Here is a 27,492-nt window from a genome sequence, read left to right as displayed (position 1 = left end):
ACAACATCTTTTAAAAGTGAGGTTGACCACAACTTCAACAGAGCCTGTTTATTTAACGTGAACTGCCAGAGACGCCATTTACAGACCATCATGACCCGATTCCTGTTTCCACATCCACTCACACCTAACTAAACCCTTTGGCCCAAACAAAGGATTATTTGTTTGAATGCTTGTTCATGTTTCACATTTATGACTACTTACAGAAACAGATCATTTTTAGCATCTCTCTCCAAATACTTCAGGCACCCCTCACCTCACTCTCCGCTGTGCACTGACTGTCTCCTCGGGTACTGCTGGTGCTGCTGCTAGTATCCCTGGTGCGTGGTGGCTTCCAGGTCCGCTCCCCAGTGGCCCGGTTGTAGTAGAAGTGCCTGCCACTCAGATCTTTGTGGGTCTCCCAGTCACCCAGGATGTGGATTGGGGAGCCTGAGGGCACAGGAGGCAGGCTGGACTGAGAGATCTTCAGCTCCTGGAGGTTGGTATAGACAGGCGAGTCGGACCGGCCCTGACCTGTCGGTGACGTTGTCTGGAGGACACAGATGGAGGAAAAGAAGGGGAAAGATCAGGATTTGTGGTGCATTCATTCACAGGTGGCTGATCATCTTTTTTTCATTTATATTCACTGAGTTGTCCTGGGAATTTACGACTGTCCTCACTTTATTCTGAAAATTCAATGAGATTCCAGGAATTCCATGACCACAAGACGCCAGTGTCTGCTGACATCCAAGTATGTGTTGGAAACGCTCGGCCCAGCTACAAACAGCAGCAGCTGTCACAGCGTGGACCCAACGGTGGAACGTGATCAGCTGAGCTGTTTGCTGCAGCACAGTTAGCATTACAAACATAAACATGGAATTTAGCTGCAAAGAAATATAACTGTTGCACAATAATCGAATTTCTCCATTTAGAAGAAGGAAAGTGAGTGAGTGAGGAGGCAGACAAAGGCTTTGAGCAAGTCTGGCAGTCTGCACGGCAGGATGGAGGCGGCACATGTGGCTTGCAGTCACAGAGGTTGAAATCGCACCATATCAGTGAGATTTGAACCACATGCACTCAACAGAGTTATGTAATCATTTATCTGTCAAATCAGAGGCAAATGCTCTGAGGACAAATGGCTGCTGGTATTTTAATGCAAGAAATACCCATGTAGGATAAAAGATATGAAATGCAAAAGAAATTAAATGGTGAATTTCAGAGATTTTACTTCACAGTTTATGCATGAGGCTGTTTAATAGTTATATTAAACAATATGTAGATTGTTTTGGTATGAGCTGCCCAGTTTTTCAGACAACTTCTGCAGCAAGGCTCCTTGAATGTATTGGAACTGTTTCTACTCCTGTTCACAAAGTTATCTATTATCATACAAGCCTAAATCTTAACCTAAAACTAATGATACCATGCTGTCACACTGGCATTAGCACTGCCAGAGGTGCAGGTGTAGTTTCAACTGTTCACTAAAAGGATTGCAGATTTTTCTGAGTAACTGGGTCTTAATTCCTGGAAAGAAATATGGATTTTTGATGCTTTGAGCACAATTTACTTCATCAAGAGAAGACAGACATACAGCAAATTTCCCCCTAGCACACAAAAAGAACACTACAGGTCAGAGGAAAATACAGAATTTTAAACAGAAAGTTTTCACAGGACTCTGTGCAGGCTTGTGAAGAGCTGTCACTTTAAATGTGGCTTTTTGCCATAACAGACAGCACTGTCACGGCACGGGGACCTAACAGCTAAACATCTCCTTAGCAACCATAAATATTGCTTCAAATTGTGCAACAGCAGGTTATAAAGATTGAAACATTTGGGGAAACAAGTGTTAGAGAGAAAAAAAGCACGTTGCACAGCAAAGGCAAGAGGAAGTAGAAGAGATAAGTTACGTGTCTTTTGTGCAAATGGCTGGTATAAAGTGCCGATGCGGTAGAGAGATAAAAAGGTTTCTATTAACTAAACAGTTTGTCTTCCATTTAGATCTTTACTTTTACATAATCTAAGAGATACCGTCTGAATATATTTTCCTGGATTTGGACCTGGCCCTGCAGTGTCAGAGCAGATAAACATCAAAGACAGTTTTTGAGATGGTCTTTTAAAACTTGGCAGCATCCGAAGGTCACTCCACAAAAGGGAAAAAGCTAAGTTACCATGGCTACGGCTCAGAGCGTTTCTGTACGCTCTGAAAAAAAAAAATTGGGGCTTTTGGAGCTGAGCTGAGTCTGACCGGTGCCAGCTTTGGGTGTCTCTAGCGAGCAGGAAAGCATTAGATACAGAACGCTGTGCCAGCACTGCCTCTGTTTGTTACAGGTGAGGAATGTAGGGGTGGAAACACACTTCAGTTACAAGCTTTTGGGCATCTTTCAGGATGCAGATGGAACTTCCTGCCGGTTTTGGAATAACAGGAATATTTTTCACATGAATTATTATTTAATATCCTGCACACGTGCTGGACTGGAGCAAAGGCCTCGTGGCACCCTGCTGGCTTCAGTTAGTTTTACCCGCTGCTTCTCAGTTTCAAGTCCAACACAGAGCGAGCAGCTGAACGAGGCAAAGCGAAGAGACATGACAGTTTGGCTGAACTCGAGTTCAGACTCGTCCGTCACCACCAGAATGGATCCAGTGTGCTGCAACTTTAACTGCTCATTTTTTTAAAGGAAGTAATACAGCAATGATGGAGTCTCACGGCTGTGGAGAGCACGGCTGGGGTCAAATCCATTTAGATTCCACTCAGCCCAAACAAACCTGAATGCATCTGGTGGAGAAGTAATTTATATGCTTTAATGTCTGTTTTGACAGAAGGGAAACCAAAACATTTTTTTGGTTTCTGCATTCAGAGTCACTGAGTGGAGTGTGCACACGCTTTATTACTGGGTAAAGGAACACAGTTCAACTGCTGACCACACATATCAAAATCATTTTATATCATATTCTGCTGCCTGCATAGAGAGTGTTTGTCTTCTTTAGCTGCACTGGTCATTTTGCACCACCCTAACATGTAAGGTTTAAAAGGACGCTCAGCTCTTCGTTGTTGTTATTAGTGTTATTACCAAAGACTGGAGGAAGCTCCCTCTGTGTGTCCACAGGCTCAGTAGTGCTCCCCTCAGCCTGATTAAGTGCTGTTAATGTGGAACATAATGAGTAACAAGAAGAGCACAACCAACAGAGTTTATTACCAAACACCCGACTAATGACTACTGCACACTCAAACTTAAGGCAGTGAGCAAATGCAGATCACAGTCACTGCGTGTTAGCATGACAACGTAACCACAAAGCTATAGTGATAAACTCACTATAACCTTCACCAAATTCTGTGTCGTAATTCCCAATGACATGTAGATGTTTTGTCACATGAACGCTCACTTTCTGTGTGAAATCAAGCGCACACCTTAAGGTTTCCAGTACATCAAACTTTATATATTATTTGCTTCCAGAGAAGGTACCATGATGGTGCACACACATGCACAGAGACTAAATCACAGGATGAAAACAAAACTAGCTTTGCTGGTTAAAAACAAAACAGACAACAAAAAATACAGCCTCTAACACCATGATTCACAGCTCTTTCATCCTCATCAAGCCATTCAGTGAAAGCTCATTACAAATGATGATCCACTGCTTTCCAGGAAGAGACCACTACCATCAAGATAGATATGTTTCATCGCAGCATACAGGTGACGACTCAGGACCATTTCTAGTGTACACACAGAACTGAGATATCACCATCAGATTCCCTCCTTACTACAAATGGTAAATGGACTGGTTCTAACACTTAAAGCACTTTAGCACTTTGCCTCATTTAACAGCTGCACTGCAAGCTGGATGCATCAGAAAGCATGGGGTTAGCATCTTGCCCAAGGATATTTGGCTGCAGACTGGAGCAGCCAGGGTTCAAACTACCAACCTTTTGATTAGTGCTCTGACTTCTGACTTGCTCTACCTCCTGAGCTACAGCGACCCCATGCAGGGGTTCAAAGTCTAGCTTTTCCCTTTTTTTTTTAAGTTTGTTGCTAATCTGTATGACATCTAAACTTGAAAGAGGGAAAAAAGTGGCAACTCCCTCGAAACTAGACAGAAATGAAAATAGCAACATGAAGAGAGGCTGTTCTGTATGAGAAAGAAAAGCTTCATGCAATGTTCACCATACGCTAAAACACAACACATATCTGGTATTGCGGGAGACAACAGAGGAACTTTTTTTTTACTTCAAAATTAAACTTGACATGAAGAGAAACATCACTGGCAGTCACCATCTGTTCCCTAAATCCAGACTGGCAAACTTTCACTATGCTGTTATTAATAATACCTGGAATCCAATGCAACAGTTTCAGGAGAACAAAGCTGCTGCTTGCTGCCAGTGCTGATGGAAAGGTCTCAAACTATAAATGAACAGTTTGAGGAAGAGCACAGAGGAACTAATTGTTATGGGACATCAAAATCCATCTGTGCTGGCAACGCAGAGGCACTGTGCTATATTAATGCAGAGGGCAGAGATCTAAGCAAGCTGACATGGTGAAAATATCTAGCAGTCTCATTTGTGTCACCTTGTGTCCAGAGCTGCACACAAAGACGTCGTCGTCATCCTCCCCGGCTCTCCTGTAGCCTCTGAACACACTGAATGCTCGTCGCATGGTGATGCACGGCGGCCATCAAGTGCAACGGGGCACGCGCTGTGGTTTCAAAGCACCCCTCACCAACACAGACACAAAGAAATACACCGCTTTCTCTCAGTCCTTCTGACTTGTAATGTTCCAGCTGAAGGTAAGAGGAAATCTGAGACCTCACTTTGTGTGTGTGTGTGTGTGTGAGTGAGAGGTGGAAGGATTCTGTTCCCCTTTGCACTTGTCAAACACACACACAGTGCGGCAGTGTACACAAACGCAACTGACACAACAGGAAACTGCTGAAATAGTGTGAGCTTCCCCTACGAAGAATGACTTTCTGTGGGTTTTGCTCAGACCAGCCGCCGACAAAACTGCTTCACCAAAGGCCAGACTCTATTTTTACCACAGGACAAATGAGTGCCATATGACAGATTAGGCAAAGTATATTTAAAGGAGGTTTGACAGGCAATAAAAGTGATTAGGAGAAGAGGAAGGTGTTATTTAAGTTTTATCATCAACGGCAACAATTCTCTAAAGATTTTTGCAATTCCATGTGGCAACATGCTGAAGCTCTTTCACCATTACAACACTTCGTTTTGATCACCGATTTCACTTTGTATTGTTTCTAGATGATACCTGGCACACGACAGGGTGTTAAAAATTATGATAAGATATGAGAATTTTGTCTTTTCATGACTTTAGTTCAGCGGTCCCCAACCCCCGGGCCTCGGACCGGTACCGGTCCGTGAGTCGTTTGGTACCGGGCCGCGAGAGTAGAGGCTCAGGTGTGAAATGTATAGTTTTCAGGGTTTTTATTGGTTTTCAGCGTTATTTTGTTATCGTTTTGATCGTTAACTCTGTTTTCCTGGGTCTTTTCACATGTGTTATGAATAAATCTTCTTTTTTTCGGTACCGGTACTAGTTTTATTTTGTTGTATTTATCCGCGACACCTTAAAGGCCGGTCCGTGAAAATATTGTCGGGCATAAACCGGTCCGTGGCGCAAAAAAGGTTGGGGACCGCTGCTTTAGTTGACCGCTACCTGCAAATAAATTCTTTCAATGAATTTGTATAAACACAAAATAAAGGTTTACGCTGGTAATCTTTTAACATGTTTTAGGTGCCGTATTTAATGTACTTGAGAAACAGTTGAAAAATACATCTGAGAACGTTACACTACAGCAGGAAAAGCCATAGTTAATCTTCAGGTATGACAAGCTGCAGCCGACTAAATTTAAAGCACACAAACATGGCATCAATTACATATGTGTATCATGTGAAAGGGGTCACATGTCATGATGCATGTGCAGGAAATTATTCCCAGTACTGTCATATCTCACAAGAGCTGCAGGGACCAAATCACAAGAGTGGATGTAATGACTGCACCCCCTCTGATAGCAATTACCCAAGGTAGGCTATTAATGCTATATTAAATATGACTTGAACCTATCAATGAACGCCAAAAAGTAATCAGTAAAATGGTAAATTAGGTCATAAATCAAGTGAGAAGTGGGGCAATTTCCTCATTAACTTCAAAAGCACAAGCTTTAGTTGACAGTCACCTCTTTTTGCAAACACTTTATTTCAACTCACTATATTTATTTAATGCTAAATCACAAGGTAAAGACCTAATCGGACGAACCTCTGTGTACAAGCACTTGGTGACAGTAGGAAGGAAAAACTATCTTTGATTAAGGAGAAAACTTCAGCAGAACCAGTTCAGGGATGGGCATCTATCTGAGGGTGAGGGGAGGGAAACTTGACAAAACACAACGATCAATAACAACCGGGAGGCTTCCCCTGCTGGTCAACAGGAAGACTGCAAGTATAAGGCACTTCCTTACCTGTAAGGCAGGGGTGGGCAGCTCCAGGCCTCGAGGGCCGGTGTCCCTGCAGGTTTTAGATGTGTCCTTGAACCAACACAGCTGATTTAAATGGCTAAATTAGCTCCTGCAGTTCTCCAGAGGCCTGGTAACGAACTAATCATGTGATTCAGGTGTGTTGACCCAAGGTGAGATCTAAAACCTGCAGGACACCGGCCCTCGGGGCCTGGAATTGCCCACCCCTGCTGTAAGGTAAGTAAGATACGATTGTGTCAACGACATGACAACCTTAATCTTATGGTCTATGACAGCTACTGCTTTAAGAGAATGCGTGCTTATGATGATGATGATTATTTTGATGATAATGTGCCAATTTTAAAGATAATAAGCACTATTTAACCAAAACGTATGACACATTAATTTAAATAATTCACTCAATTAAATAACACACTTTTTAAAACACTCTTTTCCAACAGTACCAGAAAATACAGGCACACCTGCTAAAATCTTCCCCGTGGTATTACACAGTAAAATATAGCAGGCAGCAAGTAAGAAGAACTTCAGCATGACGTCCTCCCACAGTATACTCCCAGTACCCTCACAGTAAATCGCTGCCCAGTGTTTATACTGTATTCTCAACAGGCAGATTCCTGGCTGAAGTGAATGAGATGTGGCAGAGAGCGGGGAAGGAGGGATCAGGACCCAGGGTCTCTGACAGGTAATTAAAAATAGAGAGGACCTAGGGGATGGGTGGAGGGAGCGAGAGAAAGAGAGCAGGTGATGAGGAGAGAGGGAGAGAGGTGCTGTTGAATACAGAACAGTCTTCTTCACAGCAGAGCAGCAGCAGCCTGTCTGTTGGCAGAGCCGTGATAAATGAGTTTCAGACTACAGGCCAGTACAGTATAGGATCTCCACAAACTGCATTAAGAATGCATTACGCAGGCTGAGTGTGTAGGCCCGTGTGGTTTCGTGTCGTTAATTCAACTCAGAGGTCTAATGGAGAAATTGAAGGAAGCTGGGAACGGACGTGCACAGCAGAAAACAAAACAACTGATTAGAGAGAGGTCTGCTAATAGATCCCGATGAGCTTAGGCTCTGTTGCAGTTTGCTATCGCCCTTGTATTTATTGCCATATTGAGAAAAGCACACTATAAATCGCCTCCCTTCAGTCAGCCTCCTGTCCCACAGAGCTTGTACGATCGTTGGAGAAGGACTGCACCCAGCAGTGCGCTGTAAATTAAACCATAAATAATTCTCTGTGTAAAGAAGTACAGGTCAGGGTGAGGGCAGCAGGGACGCACAGGCTGCAGTTAAACTGCAGGTCCAGTAGGTGTCTCCCTTGGGTTACGACAGTAGGCACAGGGGTGGGAGGGGGGGAGAGTTTCCATCACAAATATCTGGCCATGAGGAGAGTACCGTGAGGGGGAGGGGTTTCTAGCACATGGCAACCCACTCTGCAGCATCTCCATCAATGGTAGCTGTGCAGCAGTTTGCAGTCCAAACAGCACACAAAGGCAGATCAAACACTGCATTTTCTCATTTCAATCACCGATTCACGATGATGCTGCTACTGCTGTCAGGATCCTGACAGACTAAAAAAGCCAAACACATTACATAATGTTTACAGATCTCACTTCCCTCCTTTGTGATACAGAATCTACGTTTCTGAATAGACACAGATATTTAAAAATGAACAGAAACAAAATGTCTTTTATGTCTTTTAAATGTCTTTAAATTGTGGGTCTGAAATGACACAGCCCCTTAAAGACATCCATGCTGTTGCACTTGGTTTTGCAAATGAAAAGAAAGGGAAGTAGTTCCGTCAAGATGAAAGCACACGGCATGAAACAGAAGTTCAAACTTCCTTAACACGGCTCCACCTGTACTGCAGGCCAGAGACTGGATAATACAGACCTACTGTGCAGTGTTTTGGGTCTGATCACTAATAGTGAACACCAGCACATAACTCCTTACTGGTAAATGTGATGTTATTTATTTGCTGGTAGGCAAATATTCTTTCCCACAGAGTCAATCTTAGGAGGTCTGCATTGAAAATTAAAGGCAGTAGAGAGATTCAACAACAAGCTCCACTCTCTGTAATAACTGTTGTTAAAATAATAATTCTGTATTCCTCCCTCTCATCACCGACAGCACACGGGTCAATCTCACCTCTGAGCGTGGCTCTATTCCCCCGGTAACCGCCTTACATAATGCGACTGAGTAATTGAATTAGATGAAAGCAGGTTAAAGGAAGTGCGGTGTGGTGGTGAGAATAGACGGCATGGTGACTGAGAGAGCTGCGTCTGTGGCCATGGAGACATCCAGTCAATAAGGTGGTCACCACGAGAACCGTTTGAAGCTAGGTCATGAGGGTTGGAGAGAGGGAGGGCAGGGGAGAGCATGCAGCATCGCTGAAACGCTGCCTCAATCTGCTCCCATTCCCTCTGTTCTTTTGTCCTCAGCTCTCTCATCTTTCTCTGCTGACCTCTTCCCACCACCGCCTTCCTCTCTCGCTTCTGTTTCCCCTCTCAAGCCACGGTTCTCTGCAGACACACACACACCAAACAACCCTTTCATCTGCTGCATCTTTTGATAATCATGCACCAAAACCTCTTTGGCCATTCTTTCCTTCTTTATCCTGTGCCACCTTTCAGTCAGCCAACGCCCTGCTGCTACCCCTCCTGACATTCATCATACTTTCTCTCCCTTTGCTCCAGGAGATATGATGCTGATGACGATGGCCACATCCATATGATCAGATTAACCTACATTTCCGCATTGCTAGTCATCGCTCCGAACACATTCGCCCTCCCTGTCTATTTTCCATGAACATGAGAAAAGACGCATGCACACACGCGCACCACTCCTCACCTCCCTTAGCAACCAGTTTAAGAAAAAGAGAAAAAAAAACATCTGAATAGTTTGTGCAGGAAAAAAAAAGTTTAAGAAACATATATATGCAACCTGCACAGGTAGACAGGTCAGCACTTGACAACCAGGGTTAGGCACAAAAAAACAAACAAAAAGAAGGAAAAAAAAAAGCAAAAACCAAAAGATTAAAATTGAGTCAGCATCTTTTCAGCGTTCGGCATGACGACAGCTCCTTTCATTTCACGGATCAGAAGGTTCGGTGAGGCTCATGCGCTGATAGAGATGCGAACAATTAACCTTTCGGTGTGGAGCTGATAAGGCTCAGCTAAAATGTCAGTTTGTTGTGATAAACCTCCAGATAGCTTGTTGGAGAATAACAAGTCTAACAGACACAAACTGTTGCTGCCTGGATACTGCAGACAAAAGAAGGCTCCAAGGCTCCAAGTGCTAAAACAAGCTGCAGTGGACAAATGAATTTTTTGAGTTTTTGTTCCAAAATCATCTGTTTTACATGATTTAAGGCTTCTTCTTTTTTTTTTTTTTGTTCAAACAACATCTCTGCAAAGAACAGAGGGAGTTTCACTGCCACACACTGCCTCTCCAATCAGGTTTCCTTCTTGAAATATTAATTGAGTGAGGGGTGGATTTTGAGGACAGGGGAAGCCTGCAGCCATGTTCAGTCTCCTGTGCATAAAGGGGAGACTGTCGTAGAGCCAAGAATGAGTGTGCGGCACTGTGTTCTGCCTATCTGCAACAGCGCAACTGAGAATAACTAGAACGAGCCAATCAAAAGCTTCATTTGTAAAGGACCCAAGGACCTGGTTACTTTACAGGTAAACATCAGATCACAGGGGTTGGATTCTATTTGGGCCTCAACACGAATCAAAGTGTGAATGTGAACACAGACGCAGAGAGAAACTCTTTTTTTAGTTTTGATCTTTTCTTTAAAGCACATGGAGACATTCCCAGACTATTTAAGAATGTGTGTGTATGTGTATGTGTGCCTCTCAAATATCACCAGGTCAGTGCATGCAGCTGCTCACACTAGCAGGAGAGACGGATCAGAAACATGTTTGTTGCATGTGCTGCTACTGTCAGTGTATGATGTGATTTGTGTAACAAGCCGTTTCAGGTGGGTACCACATGTACCTTTGCTTCACATGGCTGTGCTCAGTCTCAGTGGTCAGTGCCTCACTGCAAACTGTGTAGTTCTTCTAGAACAGGGGTGTCAAACTCCAGGCCTCGAGGGCGGGTGTCCTGCAGGTCTTAGATCTCACCCTGGGTCAACACACCTTAATCAAATGATTAGTTCATTACCAGCCCTCTGGAGAACTTCAAGACATGTTGAGGGGGCAGTTTAGCCATTGGAATCAGCTGTGTTGGATCAAGGACACATCTAAAACCTGCAGGACACCCGCCCTCGAGGCCTGGAGTTCGACACCCCTTTTCTAGAAGCTCCATGCAGTCTCTATACTCACAAGCGTAAATGATTAAGTGCATACTTGACAGATCTGTGGACCTATTACACTCCAGTCTTACGTCTTGACTCCAACAGACTTCCATTGAATAGATTATTCATATTTCATTAACCAATTACGACAGAGAAACATATCTGCCTGTAGCAATCAATTCCACAGCAGTGCATGCAACATAATGATTTTTGCTGGAATTTTTTCTAGAGTGGAGCAAAGTTGCTACTGTTATCATGCACAGTGCTATACAAATGAGCTGATGCAACAGAGTGGATGAATTCGAAGATCTGGACCTAGGCATATTAACTGCTCCTGTAGCTGAAAGCCAACCATAATGTTGGACTAGTCACAGCATACATCAGCACTTCAGTTTTCTCTCCACTCCATCTTTACTTGAGCATTAGTACCTACTAAATGCAGCATCAGTTCAATCAGCATGTATGTAACCACCTAACATGTACTCACTGGTTCTTTTGGATGCCCAGAGGTTAGTTTATGGTAGTTATGGACACCCCTGGCGCTCCATTGGCTAATAAAGTTAGAGTCATTTAATGTTGTTTTAAATTAACAAACTTCTGTGGGTTTAATTCACTGCAAAGTTTCACTGTTTAAAGTGCTGGTATAACTATGCCTTTTCTCTAAGAAATACTCAGTGCAAAGGATTGTCTAACAGAGTAACAGATTGCAACAAAGAATCTGAACACGCATGCTGGGGGAAGTTAAAGGCCACCGATCTGCACAGGAGGACAGACTCCCAGACCCCCAGCAATGTGTCCAGTCTGGGTCATACCCCCCCTACTGTTCAACTCCTTTTGCTTTTCATTTTCTGCCAAACTTGGAGTCAAACTTTCACTAAAAGCTGCGAGCCAGCGTGTGTGCTCTCCGATTAAAGTGTGAGACACACAGCCAGACTTGTGGGAAAGGATGACAGAGCCGTGCTGCAATCTGTTACCCACACAGCCGTCCAATAAAAAAGGAAGAACAGGATGTGATGGATTTTGCGTACGCTCCTGAGAGAGAACCGGAAGGGGTCTGATAAATGAATTCAGGCTGCACAAGTCAAACGACCTGCCAGCACCCTGACAGCATCAATTTGTTCTGTTTAGTTGCAGTGGGGTTATGGGGGTGGGGGGGGGGGGGGGGGTATCGATGACGCGCTGAAGGAAAATTCAATTTCTTTAATGGAACTGGCGTTGCCAAATCTCACTCTTATTTCTCATTTCAAGTGGCCCTCACAGTACAAAGAGTCTCTGTGTTCAAACTCGCTGCCATCAGGTTTTCTCTGACTGCAGAGCCAAAGCTAACAGAGGGGCTGTTCTGTGGTGACACCACTAAACATTACACATTACATTCTGACACTTCAGACTATGAAAACTTGCTTAATTAACACAGACAGTGTGCCTGTTTTCAGGTCCTCCTGTATCCAGGCTCACAGACTGCATTACTGCACCAACATCTGTTGGACATTAAAAGAGCAGCACCGGGCTACATATGCAACGGAGATATTTACAGCTGGTGTCTGATCCATCCACCCGTGGCTATGGCTATTAACAGAGCAGAGCGGCAGACAGCGCCACTGTATTTTAAGAACTATTTCGCAGGCGTAATTTTTGTTTTCTTGCCATGTCTTGGTGGCACGGGGCTGAAGCAGAGGCTTAGCAGCATTCCACTGTGGCTGACAGCTGACAGCTAAGCCCCCAGTTAATGACTAATCCTGCCCTAATGCCTTCAGTGTGATTGGTTCAAGCTAATTACACCGACTCCCTTCCCTGGGTGCGGAATGGCTGGTCGGGTGGGATGGAGAAGAGGTCAAAAGGTGTGTGGACTTGTGCAGCAGAGATTTTGGTGAAAGATGAACAGTCAGAAAACTAACAAGGACTGATTCTAATCAGCTGATTAAGTTGATTGATTTAAGCAAAGCTTTAAAGCAGATTTGTCAAAGTTTTGATAGTTCTAGCTTTTCAAATCTCAAAGCAGCTTCTTTTCACTTGTTGCAACTAAAAGCAGCCACTCCAAAAGTCAAGAGTGCTGAGGCCCACGTAGAAAGCAGAAAACCCCACAGGTCTCCCTCAGTTTTAATCTTCACTCTAATCAAAATACAAGACAAGGTATTGTATTTCTTTGAAATATTTGATTTAAAAAACATAAACAACACAGCCTGTTATGTAAAAACTGCTACTGCTTGTTGCAGTTAAGGGCGATATGTGACAAGCCTTCCACTAGGACACAAACTCCAATGCAGAGCAGTATCTATCTATCTATCTATATATCTATATATCTATATATCTATATATCTATATATATATATATATATATATATATATATATATATATATATATATATATATATATATATATAGCTATATAGCTATATAGCTATATAGCTATATATATATAGCTATATAGCTATATATATATAGCTATATATATATATCTATCTATATATATCTATCTATATATATATATATAGATATCTATATATATCTATCTATATATATATATATAGATATCTATATATATCTATCTATATATATATATATAGATATCTATATATATCTATCTATATATATATATAGATATCTATATATATCTATCTATATATATATATAGATATCTATATATATCTATCTATATATATCTATCTATATATATCTATCTATATATATATATCTATATATATATCTATATATATATCTATATATATATATATATATCTATATATATATCTATATATATATCTATATATCTATATATCTATATATCTATATATATATCTATATATATATATATATATATATATATATATAGATATATATATATATATATCTATATATCTATATATATCTATATATATCTATCTATCTATCTATCTATCTATCTATCTATCTATCTATCTATATATATATATATATATATATATATATATATATATATATATATATATATAAACACCCAGCTCGCCATTGAGTTCCTGATGAAGGCTCTTAGGGTCCTGTTGATCTTGTACAATTCTAGGCATTCCAGTATCCAGCTGTGGGGCATTGATTCATAAGCCTTCTTGTCATCAGTCCAGGCAGTGCACAGGTTGGTCAGTCTGGTCCTGCAGTCTCGGCTGACTGTTCTGTCTACCAGTAGCTGGTGTTTTATGCCTCAGGTATTCTTGCCAATCCCTTTCTGTGCCCCGCTCATGTATTGACCCATGTGCCTGTTCATCTTAGCCAATATGATGCCTGACAGGAGCTTCCATGTAGTACTGAGGCAGGTTATTGGTCGGTAGTTGGATGGGACCGGTCCCTTCTTGGGGTCCTTGGGGATCAGGACCGTCCGACCTTCGGTTAGCCATACCGGGTGTCTCTCGTCAACTAGCAGCTGGTTCATTTGTGCTGCCAGACGCTTGTGGAGTGCAGTCAGCTTCTTTAGCCAGTAGGCGTGAACCATGTCGGGCCCTGGTGGTCCAACTCTTCATACTGGAGACCTTTGCTTGGATGTCTGCCACCGTGATGGTTACTGGTCCCTGTTCAGGGAGGTTGCTATGGTCTGCCCTCAGATCCACTAGCCACTGAGCATTGCCGTTATGGGTTGCATCCTTCTCCCATATGCTCTTCCAGTATTGTGCCGTCTCCAGCCTTGGTGGTGCTGTTCTCTTATTGTTCCCTTGCCACAGAGTACACCTTTGCTGGTTCTGTGGAGAACAGCTGGTTTATTCTCCTGCCTTCTATCTCTCTGGTGTACCTCCTCAAGCAGCTGGCCAAGGCTGTGAGTCTTTGCTTGGCAGTTTCCAAGGCCTCAGTTATGGACAGCTTGCTGTATTTTTTATGCACCTTCTTTGTCGCACCTTTCTGCAACTCCATTAGTTGGCTAACCTCCCTCCGTGCTACTTTGATCTTGCCCTCTAGCCTCCTTCTCCATGGAGGGTACTGCTCCTTGTGGCTGTTCAACTTATAGCCAAGCATCTCACTGATCACTGCTGCCGTATTGTAGATCAGCTTGTTAGTCTCGGTAAGCGTGGCTGTAGGTATCGTCCGTAGTGCTGCATTAACATCATCTAGCAGACCTTCTGAGGGTACTTCACGTAATATTTTTTATGTTGTACCTCGTCAATCTCTAGCTGTGAGAGCAGTCCCTTCTTTCAAATGTTGGAACACTGAGCTACTAGTTGTTTCGCCGTCATTGTGGATGTTGGGTATTGAAGAATCCATAGGTCCCTCATCCTATTCATGTAGCCCCTTCCGCCAGGGTTGCTTGCGTAGTAGCATTCCAACAACGCCCTGTTTTTGTGTCTTGCCCACCGATGCCTGTCTCGCTCATGTCTGCGGTAACATCATGACCCACCAGGGGGCCCCACTCCCATTTTGGCCATTTTGGATTTAGCTTTAAAGGTTTCCTTGGCCCCGCCTCTCGCCATGTGGTAGCTGGGATAGCCTGATAGTTTTCAGCGTTGCTTCTAACCTGCTTAAATCACCACAAACACTTCTGCAGAACACACTACCTGCTAGAAAGATGGTTATGATCAGCTTCGAATGGATGAAAATGAGTTTTGAATATGCAATCTGTTGAGCCGTACATTGGTAAGACCACTGTTACCATGGGAACCTGCAAGCATTCAGATAATCCAGAAGAGGCATGAGTGTGTTTTTTGACGTTATTACTATTTTTTTATGCCCGGACTTTATCTGCCGACAAACACTGCAGCACTGCTGATGCTGCAGCTAACAGAACACAGAAAAGAGAACTGATTGGTTTGTTGTACTAATTATGTTCATGTACATAATAATTTTTTTTTTTTTTTAAGTCTTAATTTTGGTAAACAAAGCTTTTATCAATTAGACCTCAATTACACTCTTATACTTCTTGGAAGTCCACCACCTGGGACACACACATAGTTGGTGCTTTATAATTAAAATTCTCAGCAGACGAGTCTGTTACGTCACAAAAACCATTCAGATACACGTCCACACAGACCTGTGTCACATTGATCCGGGAGGACCCCAAATAGTTGCCTTTCCTTTCTGTTATTTATTGACCGGGCTAACTCAAAGAAAACTTGACTTGATCCACTATCTTTGTAGTGCATTCCTCCGCAAATGCAGCAGCATTGGATCTGTGTTAACCTAGCTACTTAAACAAAGCCATTATCCTTCCACTTGATGGTCTCATACTGAGCATAGCAGGCAGGAAAACCTCGGCTTTCATCACACACAGAGCAGAGCTGTTATTGGAGAAGTCTATCCAAATGCGGCATTCTGACCGACCCGTGTTTGTTTCTGGTGAAATACAGATCTATTTTTATTGTACAACATTGCTTTACAGTAGATACAACACACTTTACTAAAGCACAAACTACATCATAAAAACACATATTCAATCTGTAACAGCTCATTAGACAGAAAAACAAGGTCAGTGGAGAGCTGAAGGATTTCATTACAGAAACCAGGCTGTTATAGCATTAATCTACTGCCACACCAGCCTTTACTTTTATGATTTTAGGATTTTTAAGAAATGCTGGAACCAGGCTGCAGGGATCTGCTCCCATTTAGCCCCAGGCATATTTGTGAGTTCGGCCACTGATGCTACCTGATAAGGCCAGGCTTCTACCACAACACTGATTGATTACAATGTTTTAAAATTTGTGTCTGAAAAAAGGTAACTGCATTACCCACGGTGCACCTTGTTAGCTGACAGTTGTGTTCAGGTGGTAGTTGAATAACAGGTACATACTGGTACTGGTAAGTATAAAATCCAATCTTGACTTAAAAAGCTGGAACGGGTATCATGACAGTTTATGGGGTTTGATTTATTCAGCTCAGCTCTGTGTAGTTTGATTTTCAAAGTTTTCCCATGGTCACATCACCCGACTTCATACAAGGTTTTAGACGGAGCTAATGTCTCTGGGGTTTGTTCTTCAGGAGCAAGCGGGGGAAAATATTTTCCTCATGAACATCAAACGTCAAGGCGTTTCCTTGGTTGGCACAAAAGCTCTATCCCAAATCATAACAACCCCCAGTCCCATTATGACAGCATGTGATGGTACTGTGCCCACTAAATCAGCCAATACAACATGGCAACCAACACAAGCAGAATGTATCATTAACATGCACGTTTCAGACTGCATTTCATTTTGCCAATAAGAGTATGTTTAACTGCGCAGGTCTTCATGTGCGTCAGCACCTGGTTTTTATTTTAATGAATCTGACTGGAGCCTGAACCAGAGGTCACTTCCACTCTGCAGCAGAACAAAGCTGGAACATTGGCTCCACACATCAGAAAGATGGAACGAGGCTTTGTTGTTGTGAGAGACGAGGAGAATGTGTGCACGTGCACATATCCTTTTAATACACGTGCAAGGGCTCATACGCGCGCACACACACACACACACACACACACACACAGAGGACGTTTCAACTGTTTATAAAAGAAGCGTTTTACACACAAAGGCTTCAACATATAAAGAAAAATGTGTCAGTCTGCAGAAAGCACTCCCTCAGTGCTTCCTGTTTTAGTAGATTAGGTTTCAGAAATCACAAACTGTATGCAGCAGTGGAGGTACATAATGACCTCATTGATGAGTTCTGGAAACATGTTGCTGTATATTAACATCTGTTTCCTTGGTTTGTCAGCATTTGCAGGCACTTGGCTCAAATTAATCAAATCCTGATGAGTCCTGAGCAGGTGAGAAGAAAACAGCAGGATGTGTCATGCAGCGAAGGCGTGATTAGACCGTTTCTCAGCTGAACTAAAACCAGTGATTCATTTCACGCCGATAACACCGAAACAGTTACATAAATAATGATGAAATAAATCCTAGCCGACTCCTGGAAGAGAAGGAATGGTGCACTCCCGTCCTTCACTGTCATCTCAGCATCCAAAAAATGTTCCTGCTGCAGACAGATGAGCACTTGAAGCAGGGACTGGGACAAAAACAGATCGAGTTATTGTCTTCATGGTACAGACGCCAAATATATTGCGAGTCAGCTGCCATCAGAGCTGAGATATCAACCTGTTAGATAATTGGGACTTTTTTAGTGATGACAGCTTTTACAGATTACTAAAATCTACACATTTGCTGATAACACGCTGATGACGTGTTCATTTTGCAAACTTAAACAAACAGTAGAGGATTAGGATAATCTTATTGATCTATGCTGCAGAAAAATTTCTTGTCACCCTCTTCAGGGATTCCAGAGGTCAGGGGTGGCTACTAAATGCTGGAACAAGCTAGCATGCTTTAGTTAAAGCCTTTCATACAAAGAACTGCTTCTCCCAAGTCAATCATCAGCTGTTTTCACACATCAGGATGTTCATTAGAGTTAGGTCACTTGTCATAGCTTAATTCAGATATTCCCACACTGGTGGAACAAGTCACAGCACCCAGATATTATTACTATTAAACTGTATGAACAGAAGTGAAGTATTATTTTTACGCTAGCTGACAAACTGCCTCATTGTCTGGAATAATTTATCTTAAGACATTAATAAAGTAATGATTGCAGCTGATCGGTGTAGCTACTGTAAGTTGGCATAAGCACAGAATGACACAGTTTTTGCTATTTTGGTTCTGAAAGCCAAAGAAAATAGTGCAGGTTTTTTTTTGTTTGTTTTTTTGTGGAGCCTTCCAAGGATCATCATCAAAATAACAGGATTTTAGTTCAAGTGCATGTCGGTGCTAGTCCATCCAATCCTCACCGAACTTGGAAAAAAAACGACTCAACTGCTTCAACCTTTTACACAACTGGAAAAAGAATTTTGTGTCCACTTGCGTCCTTTGTGTTACTTTTAACTGTGTATCTTTTACTATTAGTATAATTTTAAATACTCTACATCATTGTCAACAACAGCTAGCCTTCAATAACATGTAATATGTTTGACATTATAGGTGACCCAGTGCTGTTCTGGGATATTTAGACTTTTGTCTTATATTAATTTTTTAACATCTGTGATTTCCCACAAGGTAGTGTAGATTATTCCCGTGCATGAAGAACAAACTGGTCAGATGCCAACAGATTAGTCAAAACGAGTGCATGTCTAAAAAAAGTTATACTGCTGCAAGAAAAACTGACAACCTTAGGTTCAAGATGTCACATTTTATAAACACCAGCCCTGTGTTTGCATCCTGTGAAGCTGATTATGTAATACCTACAGTAGCCTGCTAAAAAAGGTCAGCCTCGATTTAAGTCACTGGACTGTAGTAAGTCCTGCTACAGAGGCAGCAGTGGAAGAACACTAGTTTTAGACACAGAGGGGTGTGTGTGTGTGTGTGTGTGTGTGTGTGTACAAGTTTAGAAATCTTTGTCTAAACAAATTGGCATTAGGTCAATTAGATTTGTCCTCACTAAGATATGAAAACGAATGTGTGTCTGTTTTTATTGAAGAAGATTCACCTGCAATAACAGAAATATGTCAGAATAAGTCTCCCTGCTTTATGTTTTGTATGTGACAAAAACATTTTTTAAGGTCTTTTACCTAAAATTATATTTAAAACAGCCCTCTTATCTAGACAACTCACTGGGGCTGCTGCTAACTGAGGTCTAATTAATTCACCGTAATTACAAACATTAACTTCAGTGATTGATTGTTGTCAATATGCACAAGCCCTAAGGGGCAAATGAAAACCGAAGAGAACGGGGGTGCGTTACGGCTGCAAGCCTTCCAAGCAGACCGCAGGTTTGAAGGTGTCTGACACCTTTTCATGGCAGCAAATAAACCCGAGTGCAACCAATGACATTTCCAACATAAAGGCTCTATTATAGTTATGTGTTCCAGTTCCAGGTGCTATAATCCTATATCTAATTAACATCCCATGCATGAAAAAGGTTTATGGTTAAAGCAGACATTTGGAATTGTCACAATACAAAGAGCACTAATAACATTAATTACAGCGTTGCTCCATCCAGGTAACTGCAACAACGTCGTTGTTATATGAGCCGACACAATGAAAAGAACTGCAGGAATTAGTGATTCACCGTTATGCAACAGTCAGACAGGGTACGGGTCTTTCTGATCGATACTGGCCTACGGACTGAGATGAGAACTTTATGCATGGCTGTGGCCGTTTATCTATTATGTCACATCAGTTTTGTGAGCCATTTGAAAGCTAATCATTTTAAAATATTTGTGGTGCACATACAAAGGTGTCAATGAATAATAAAAAAAGCATAAATTAAACACAAAAAAGTACAGATATTGGAGAATTTGTTGATTGAAAAACTGATTGCTGAAACTTGAAATAGTTCTTTAAGGAAAAACACCTTATGAAAAAGTGCTTGCCCTACTGTATCAAGTCAACATGCTTCATGATAACTAATGCTAGAAGAAACAGTCATCACTGCTTTATACCAGCGTTCACTGAACAGTCAACCAATGCTGCAGTATTAAATGATTATGTATCATATGAGAGGGCTGGATTAAATGTGACAACTCTTCGTTGTCCAAGCTTACATCTGCATGCTCCTTGTTTACTGGCTGCCGTCTTCCATAAAACAGTTAACGGTTTCACAGTTCACATAAGAAGAATTTTTAAATTGTTCTGGGACATGTGAGGTATTCCGCTATCCTCCTCTTCACTGTCCTGTACATTGTGAGGAGGGCTGATGGAAAATACAGGCCCTGAGAGCCTGGTAGCAGTAGGTCTGAGGTCTATTGATGCTGTGAGCGATGAAGTGCAGAGACGGCACACAATACAAGGGTTCTTGGTACAGAGGATAACAATGACCAGTCAGCCTTCAGTCACTACAGCTGAGCAGCTGACTACGACGGGGGCTGAAGGTGGAGGGGAATTGGAAGAAATGGGGGTGGGGGGTTGTGAAGTGTCACAAGGGTTACTTGGCAGACACTAACAATAGAAAACAACAGAGCCACAGTAGGTACTACTGTGGTTGCTGTGGAGAGGTGGTGGGTGGAAGGGGTTAAGCCAACCTGCCAGTTATTATTAGAGAATAAAAGAACTGTCTGTACATCGTGTATTTCAGTCTTTTCTTCCTTCACACTGGAAGGCAGGTGTGTGGGTAACAGAGAGGAGGCGGGGGGGTGCTTCAACTCATCAACCCATGTTGAGGAAAAACTTCAATCACCTCAGAGCACGCAGGCGAGGCACTGTCACATCTCACAATATCAGCTCTGTTCACTGACACAGTCTGTTCTCGTTACAGGCCCATTCAGGCTGAACTGCATTTGCCCCGTGGTTAAGTGAAGGTCAGATCCTCTTCATACTCACTCGCTCCGACTCCCTTTTGATGCTGGAGGAAGAATGTGAAAACAAGCATCAACCTCTTCTCTCTCATGTAACCCGAAACAGACAGACAGCCAAGGTTTAGAAATACTCCTGAGGATGCTTTAGTCTTACCAGGGCTGCCCCCTTCAAAGTCGCTGTTTCAAAGCAACAGTTAAGGATCCCCGATTCGACTCAAAAGATTAATTTATCAAGATGATAACATGCGTTGTGCTCGTGGCTATCAGAAGAGAGAAGGCGAAACCTTAGGTAAAGTAATTCCCTGCTAGCTGAGCCCCTCTCTAAAAAACGCGGTCATGTGGGTGACCTCCTGTGGGTGATGCAGGCCCGGTGTTGATCTCTCTCTGTTGGTGTTTTTCCTGGATCATCATAATTGATGTTGGTCCAAGTACCACATCGCAAGTCAACAATCACATTACTGTGACGTCATGGTTTCCTGCAATCCTACACACATAACCTTAGCCACTGTAACTTTATCACTAATCACGATAACGCTCCCAGCCCTGACCCTAGCTTCCCATTTTGTGAGTTTTTTTGTCCTGAGTGGACATCAGCAGGTTTTTTTTTCTGCATTGTAAAACTATGACATCATAACAATGTGATTGGTTACTTGTAGTGCTAAACCTTAACCAATATTCATTATGAAGATCCAGGAACAACACCAATGCAGAGATATCAGTACACACTGAGATGTAACCCTTAACAACACATAGCTGCTGTAGTTATTCAACCAACCAAGAAATGCCTTTGAGTTGAAATAGTGTTTTCCGCCTCCAATAGCATGTTATTATGTCAAAATAAAGGAATTGGTATTTGAATCACTGTAGTGAACTGCAGAGTCAGAGTCAACTGAACGGGGAGGTCCTAATTCTCAACCTTCTATAAGTAAGGCCCAGTTGAACTTGCCATTCGTGTGTTAAATGTTACTTTGACACATAACGCCCAGCTAAAGGTTGTTGAAGATGCATGTTCCCCATGGCAACCGGTTGCCTAATTCAGCAGGATAATGCACTCCACCGAACTTGTCGTCCAAATTTCCCAGATCCCAATCCCAGACTGAACATTTATGGGACATTTCAGTAAATCCCCATGAGACAACACACAAGACCCACAGGAGCAGCTACCAATGACATGCCTCGTCTTTTCTGTTTTTATGTCACGGGGTTGAACAGTGTTAACCAGGTGGTTTTAATGATTGCGTATATCCTTTGGATGTTAGGTCTAACGTTTCCACAGAAGTGGATCTTGAGTGCTCATTTTGTAGAAACCTACCGATCAACAGTTAAACCACCCTAAAGAACGCCTTGCTAAACTATATGGACAAAGGTATTGGGCCAGACCTCCTAATGTGATTTCAGCCCCATTGTCACCAGTGTATAAAATAAAATACATTGTTGAAAAAATAGGTCATTCTAAAGAGCTCACTGAATTTAACATGGTGATGTAAGAATTCAGTCAGTTCGTGAATTTTCTCCTCTCCTCGATATTTTACAGTCGACTGCTGGAGTGTGTGTATAAGGCATTTCTGCATTGGCTTCCATTGTTTAAACTTATGAGCTGTGGAATGTTTTACTGTTATGGCCTGGCATGGTAAATGGCCTGTATTTGTATAGCGCTTTTCTAGTCCCTAAGTACCCCAAAGCGCTTTACACACTGAGTCATCCACCCATTCACACACACATTCACACACTGGTGATGGCAAGCTACGTTGTAGCCACAGCTGCCCTGGGGCGCACTGACAGAGGCGAGGCTGCCGGACACTGGCGCCACCGGGCCCTCTGACCACCACCACAGGTGAAGTGTCTTGCCCAAGGACACAACGACAGAGACTGTCCAAGCCGGGGCTCGAACTGGCAACCTTCCGATTACAAGGCGAACTCCCAACTCGTGAGCCACTGTTTTGGTGACTGTCTGGTAAACAGACATAGCTCCAGTTCTATGATGGATGCTTTGATTATATATAGATTATATAGATTGCTACATTGCTATTTACCAGTGTAGTTTGGATTACTGTCATCTTTTTTAGTTTTAATTCTCTGGAACTTCACTCGTCATGGTGACTACCGGGAGCCAACAGGTACAGCATGAGGTACAAAAGCAGTTTTACTACGAAGCTGCTCTGCTGCTATTCTAATTAAATGATCAACTCGCACATTCAATTTTTAACGAGAAATGTAAAGTAGCACCTCTAGCTCTATATTTAGTATGCACTTAGGTGAAACAAGTATGCTATAGCATAGAGGTACTTGTTTATTCCTATTATTTTAAAACTAAATATACAGAAGTCGGATATCTAATAGATTAATTCCATACAAAAGACTAATACTATCAATAACACATGCTTTTTACACAAGGAAATTACAACAGCAGCAGGGCTTGCAAAATCGCTAGCCCGCCGTCCCGGGGCTAGCGATTTTTCTGGTCGGGCTACCAAAATCCATCTCAGCCCTGCCCGTCAGGCTGTCATAGGAAGAAAAAATATGTCAATGCTTTTGCATTCTTTGGCAAATGTAGCTGTCAGTATGTGACATATTGAAATCGCGTTTGAATTTCCGCTTGTTTTTTGCTTCACTTTCACTTTGCGATTGCGCAAACTGTGAATAGAGAGCGGCAGCTACTGACTGGTGAGTGACAGATTAATTGCGCACCAATTCCTCTGACATCGTCTTATCACTCATTAGCTTTCTATTCAAACGTGACAAGTGAAATCTCCCGCAGCAAACTTAAATATGTGATACAGGTTGATTGCGCAGAGAATCGCTGATCATTATGCAAGTGCCTGTGTCACGGCGAGTGAAAAGAGCCGTGTGGAAAAGGAAAAGGAGGATCCAAACGCAGGCAGTCGTGAAGGTGTAAGGGTGATTTATTGAACACAAAATAAATATGGACAAACAGCAAATGGAGCACGAACTAAACTAGACTGGAAACAACTAAACTACAGAGCACAAACCTGGACAAGAAGGAGAACGAGCAGAGGAGATTGACGATGGACAGCAGGGAGAACACACGGGTGACACATGATGGATACACAGACGGACCAGCAACTACAATGACAGAGGACACGACTTAAATACACAGAGAAACACAGGGGAATTACACACAGGTGGTGGACACAGCTGGGAATAATCAACAAGACGAGACAGAGGTAAAACTGAACACACCCACATGAGACGCAGACCTTCACAATAAAACAGGAAACGAGAACGCTACACCAAGACGCAGACCTGACACTGAGACAGACAGAATGACACATGGAACCTGAACTAAACCTGCAAAAACATGACAACTCAAAATACTGGGTCAACCTGACCCAGAACCGTGACAGCCTATGTAAAAGCAGATGGATTTACGCAGGTATTTTAGTTCTGCAGAGCCAAATAAGACAGGTCAGGGTGAAGAAGGGACAGCCAAAGAAAAGCCGATCACAAAACGGAAAAGATATGACAAATCAGGCTATGAGGCAAAAACAAAAGCGCAGCTTTTTTTGGTTTCATGGAAAAAAGAATTTCTGTGGCTGGAATATGACGAGCAAAATAACATAATGTTCTGCCGGGTGTGTCTTGAGTTTCCCTCGATTTCTGAGTCGACAAGCACCTTTGTTACTGGGACCAGTAATTTTAAGAAAGACCCCATTAGAACCCATGAGAAATGCAAGAAATGCATTATTGCTCAGTCTGCAGTATCTTTCCCAGAACAAACACCAATTGCAAAAAAACTACTAAAAATAAACCAAGCACAACAAGAAGTCCAGAAGAAACGCAGAAGAAAAAGCTGTTTAGAACAGCGTGATGTTGCAAAGAGTGAACTACCTTTGGCAAAATTTAGTAGTCTTTGCAAACAAAGCAAATGGCCTAGATCTTGATTCCACTTACCTCTTACCCGTGACTTCAGTGGAACTGTCAGATTCAGGATCTGACACAGACTGATCCATGTCCTACACAGTTCTTACAAGTTCATAGAAATTTCTGTTCAATTAGAACCAAATATTTGAGTTGATGATTGTATTTTTTTTTTTACAGTTGTTGTAATTTGTGTTTTAACAATTTTTTAAGTCAATCAAAAAATTGTCCTCTTTTTTTTTTTTTTCAGGCTACTTAAATTTATTTTGGGCTACCAAAAACTGAAGAGTGTCTGCCCGAAGGGCTACCAGAGATTTTGAAATTTTGCGAGCCCTGAGCAGTCTGCTGGTACAGCATGGTAGTGATTATCAGAGAACATGACAAGATCCCAGACTCACCAACACCTGCTCCACTTTTCCCCTCAGCCAAGTAGCCTAAGCCTTGACACATCCAGTCCCATTCACTAAGCCTTCTCTTACACAGTGCACAATGGCAGCTACTCACAATGTAATGAGGGGTCCTCAGGTATGAAAACATGGTCCGAAAGAAGAGACACGAATCCGGTCAGGGCTGGGGTGGGGTGGTCCTGAGCAGGTATGTCGATGTGGCAAGTAGTAGCTACTGTAACAACCTGACTACATCCACACAGTCGTCACGGAGAACAGAAGAGGCCTCAGCGGCCGATTAAAGGATCTTAAGAGATCTATTTAGGGCTCTGGTGCTAGCCTTAAATAGGAGGACTCATTAGCTGAATGACCTGATCCTCTCAGAGACGCAGGAAGGGAGAGAGGGAGATGGATGTAAGGAGGGAGAGAGAAAGAAAATACAGAGCAAGATGAAGGCAATGGCAGAAAGAATCAAAAGGGACTGCTTGACAAGTGGCCGTACCATGGACAAAGGCTATAAAAAGGTCAGAGTTCACAACCTTAGGGTCATAAAATCTGGTTCACACGCTCCATTTAGAGTGACAGACGCTCCAGTGAATTCTGCACTGAAAACTGTTGTGAATCTACTCGCGACAAAAGCCAAAAACTAATCTCAGCACTTTCTGAGACACAACAAGAGCTCAACAAAAGCCATCGGAAAGCCAATCGCAAACAGGAAATAACATCCAACAAGCCGCAATCATCAAATTGCCAAAACCCACCGCCATCGAGATTAGATTTTTGGCATTGTTGTAAGTCTGCCACCAGCTGTGTGTGAAAACAAAACAAAGTGATCACAGCTGATCCCAGTGCCACCCTTTTTGTGTGTGGTTTCAGTCTGTGAATGGAAAGGTCAGCCAAAACAGACGAGGATGATGACAGATTAGAGTCACTACCTCATTAGCCGGGCAGCAGATCGGTGGGAGGAGTATGTCGAGCGCACATCACGGTTTTGTTTTGACGAGCCAGGTGACTGAAGGCATCAGTGCAAGTGTTTGGTGTGGGTGGAAATCCGAGAAAGGTGTCAAACTCATACCCTGCCTCTGCTGCAGTGCACAGGTGCGCGCACACACGTTCATAGACTCACCAAACACACAAATCTTTGTACTATAAAGGAGAAGATATCGTTTACAAACTGGCCTGAAATGTACCTGAAATACAACACGATAATACTTTCTTCCTTATTTGATGTCACCTATTTATGTGAAGTAAACATCAAGTACTGATGCAGTTAAATGGCTTTTTTCCTCTGTAATGGACGGGCTTAGTGCTACAGAAGCAGAGCATGTAGCAGAGGAACTTCATAGGCCACGGACGACGTTTGGGTCCCAGTTTACTTTGGCTGACAGCATTAATGCTCATTAAACAGTAATACAGTCAGCATAAACAAGCAGCACATCAAAACATCCAAGGTTTCCCAACCAGCTCCTTCTCAGTGACATCTTTTCCGCTTCACACACCCATGTGAAGAGTTCTGCTTGTAGCAGAGTGCAATGAACAAGTTAAAAACAAACAAACTAGAGGGGCACTTGGAGAAAGCAATGTGTGTGTGTGTGTGTGTGTCTTTATAGCAAAGCCAGGTTTACTTGAATACATACACTACTAAATACTTGAACAGCATTGTTTCTCAACTTGACTCCCGCTATATTAATGGTCACCCAAGTAACTCATTTCACCATTTAATATTTTCCATCCTCAGATAATCCCCACGCTCTTATTTTGAAACTTCAGGTGCTTCTTACCAGCCAAGCTTTTGACTTTACATGTCACATTCTCTACACGGCAGTTTGATTCTGTGCTGACCCTTCATGTCACACAGCTGCTTCTTCACACAGTCTCTCGTGGACTCCAGCTCCAAAGCCGTGGATCACGGCTAACAACAGTACTTATTACCCAGAGCACTGCTCTGCCTTATTTCATCCTGCAGTTCAGGTGGAACTGACAGGAAAGGTAGTCTGTTACAGATGTGGTATTTATTGTTCAAAAGTAATTATTTTGTCATTTTTTGGGATTCAGTAAAGTGCACGTGCTGGTCTTTTTGCATGTGTGGGCCCGCTCATGAACTCATTACCTGCAGCTGTACAGGAAAACTTATTTCTGTCCTTTCACACGTTGAAAACTCCAAAAGTGCTTTACTTCCAATCGAGACTGCTCTGATTAAACTTTTCACCATGTTGTTTATATTTCTTCGCTAGCCTGATATATCATACTTGAGTTTTTATTCTGACCAAAGATTAACCTGG

At 42.5% G+C, this 27,492-nt stretch overlaps 1 protein-coding gene across 5 annotated transcripts in view; it reads right to left on the bottom strand.

Annotated features, from left to right (window-relative positions):
* The window catches only part of arhgap12b (Rho GTPase activating protein 12b), a 71,756-nt gene that overhangs the window by 14,763 nt on the left and 29,501 nt on the right, over positions 1 to 27,492 (bottom strand). For all 5 annotated transcript variants that reach the window (XM_084938786.1, XM_084938789.1, XM_084938787.1 and 2 more), the window contains exon 3: positions 254 to 526. In XM_084938786.1, coding sequence (XP_084794912.1) covers positions 254 to 526 — 273 coding nt within the window. The remainder of the gene's footprint in view (positions 1 to 253; positions 527 to 27,492) is intronic.

This window comes from Perissodus microlepis, chromosome 9 (genome assembly GCF_051167445.1).
Source record: "Perissodus microlepis isolate ML-2025 ecotype Zambia chromosome 9, ASM5116744v1, whole genome shotgun sequence".
In the NCBI taxonomy this organism is placed as follows: Eukaryota; Metazoa; Chordata; class Actinopteri; order Cichliformes; family Cichlidae; genus Perissodus; species Perissodus microlepis.
Note: the sequence above shows the minus strand (reverse complement) of the source record. Positions and strands in the feature narration are given on the sequence as shown.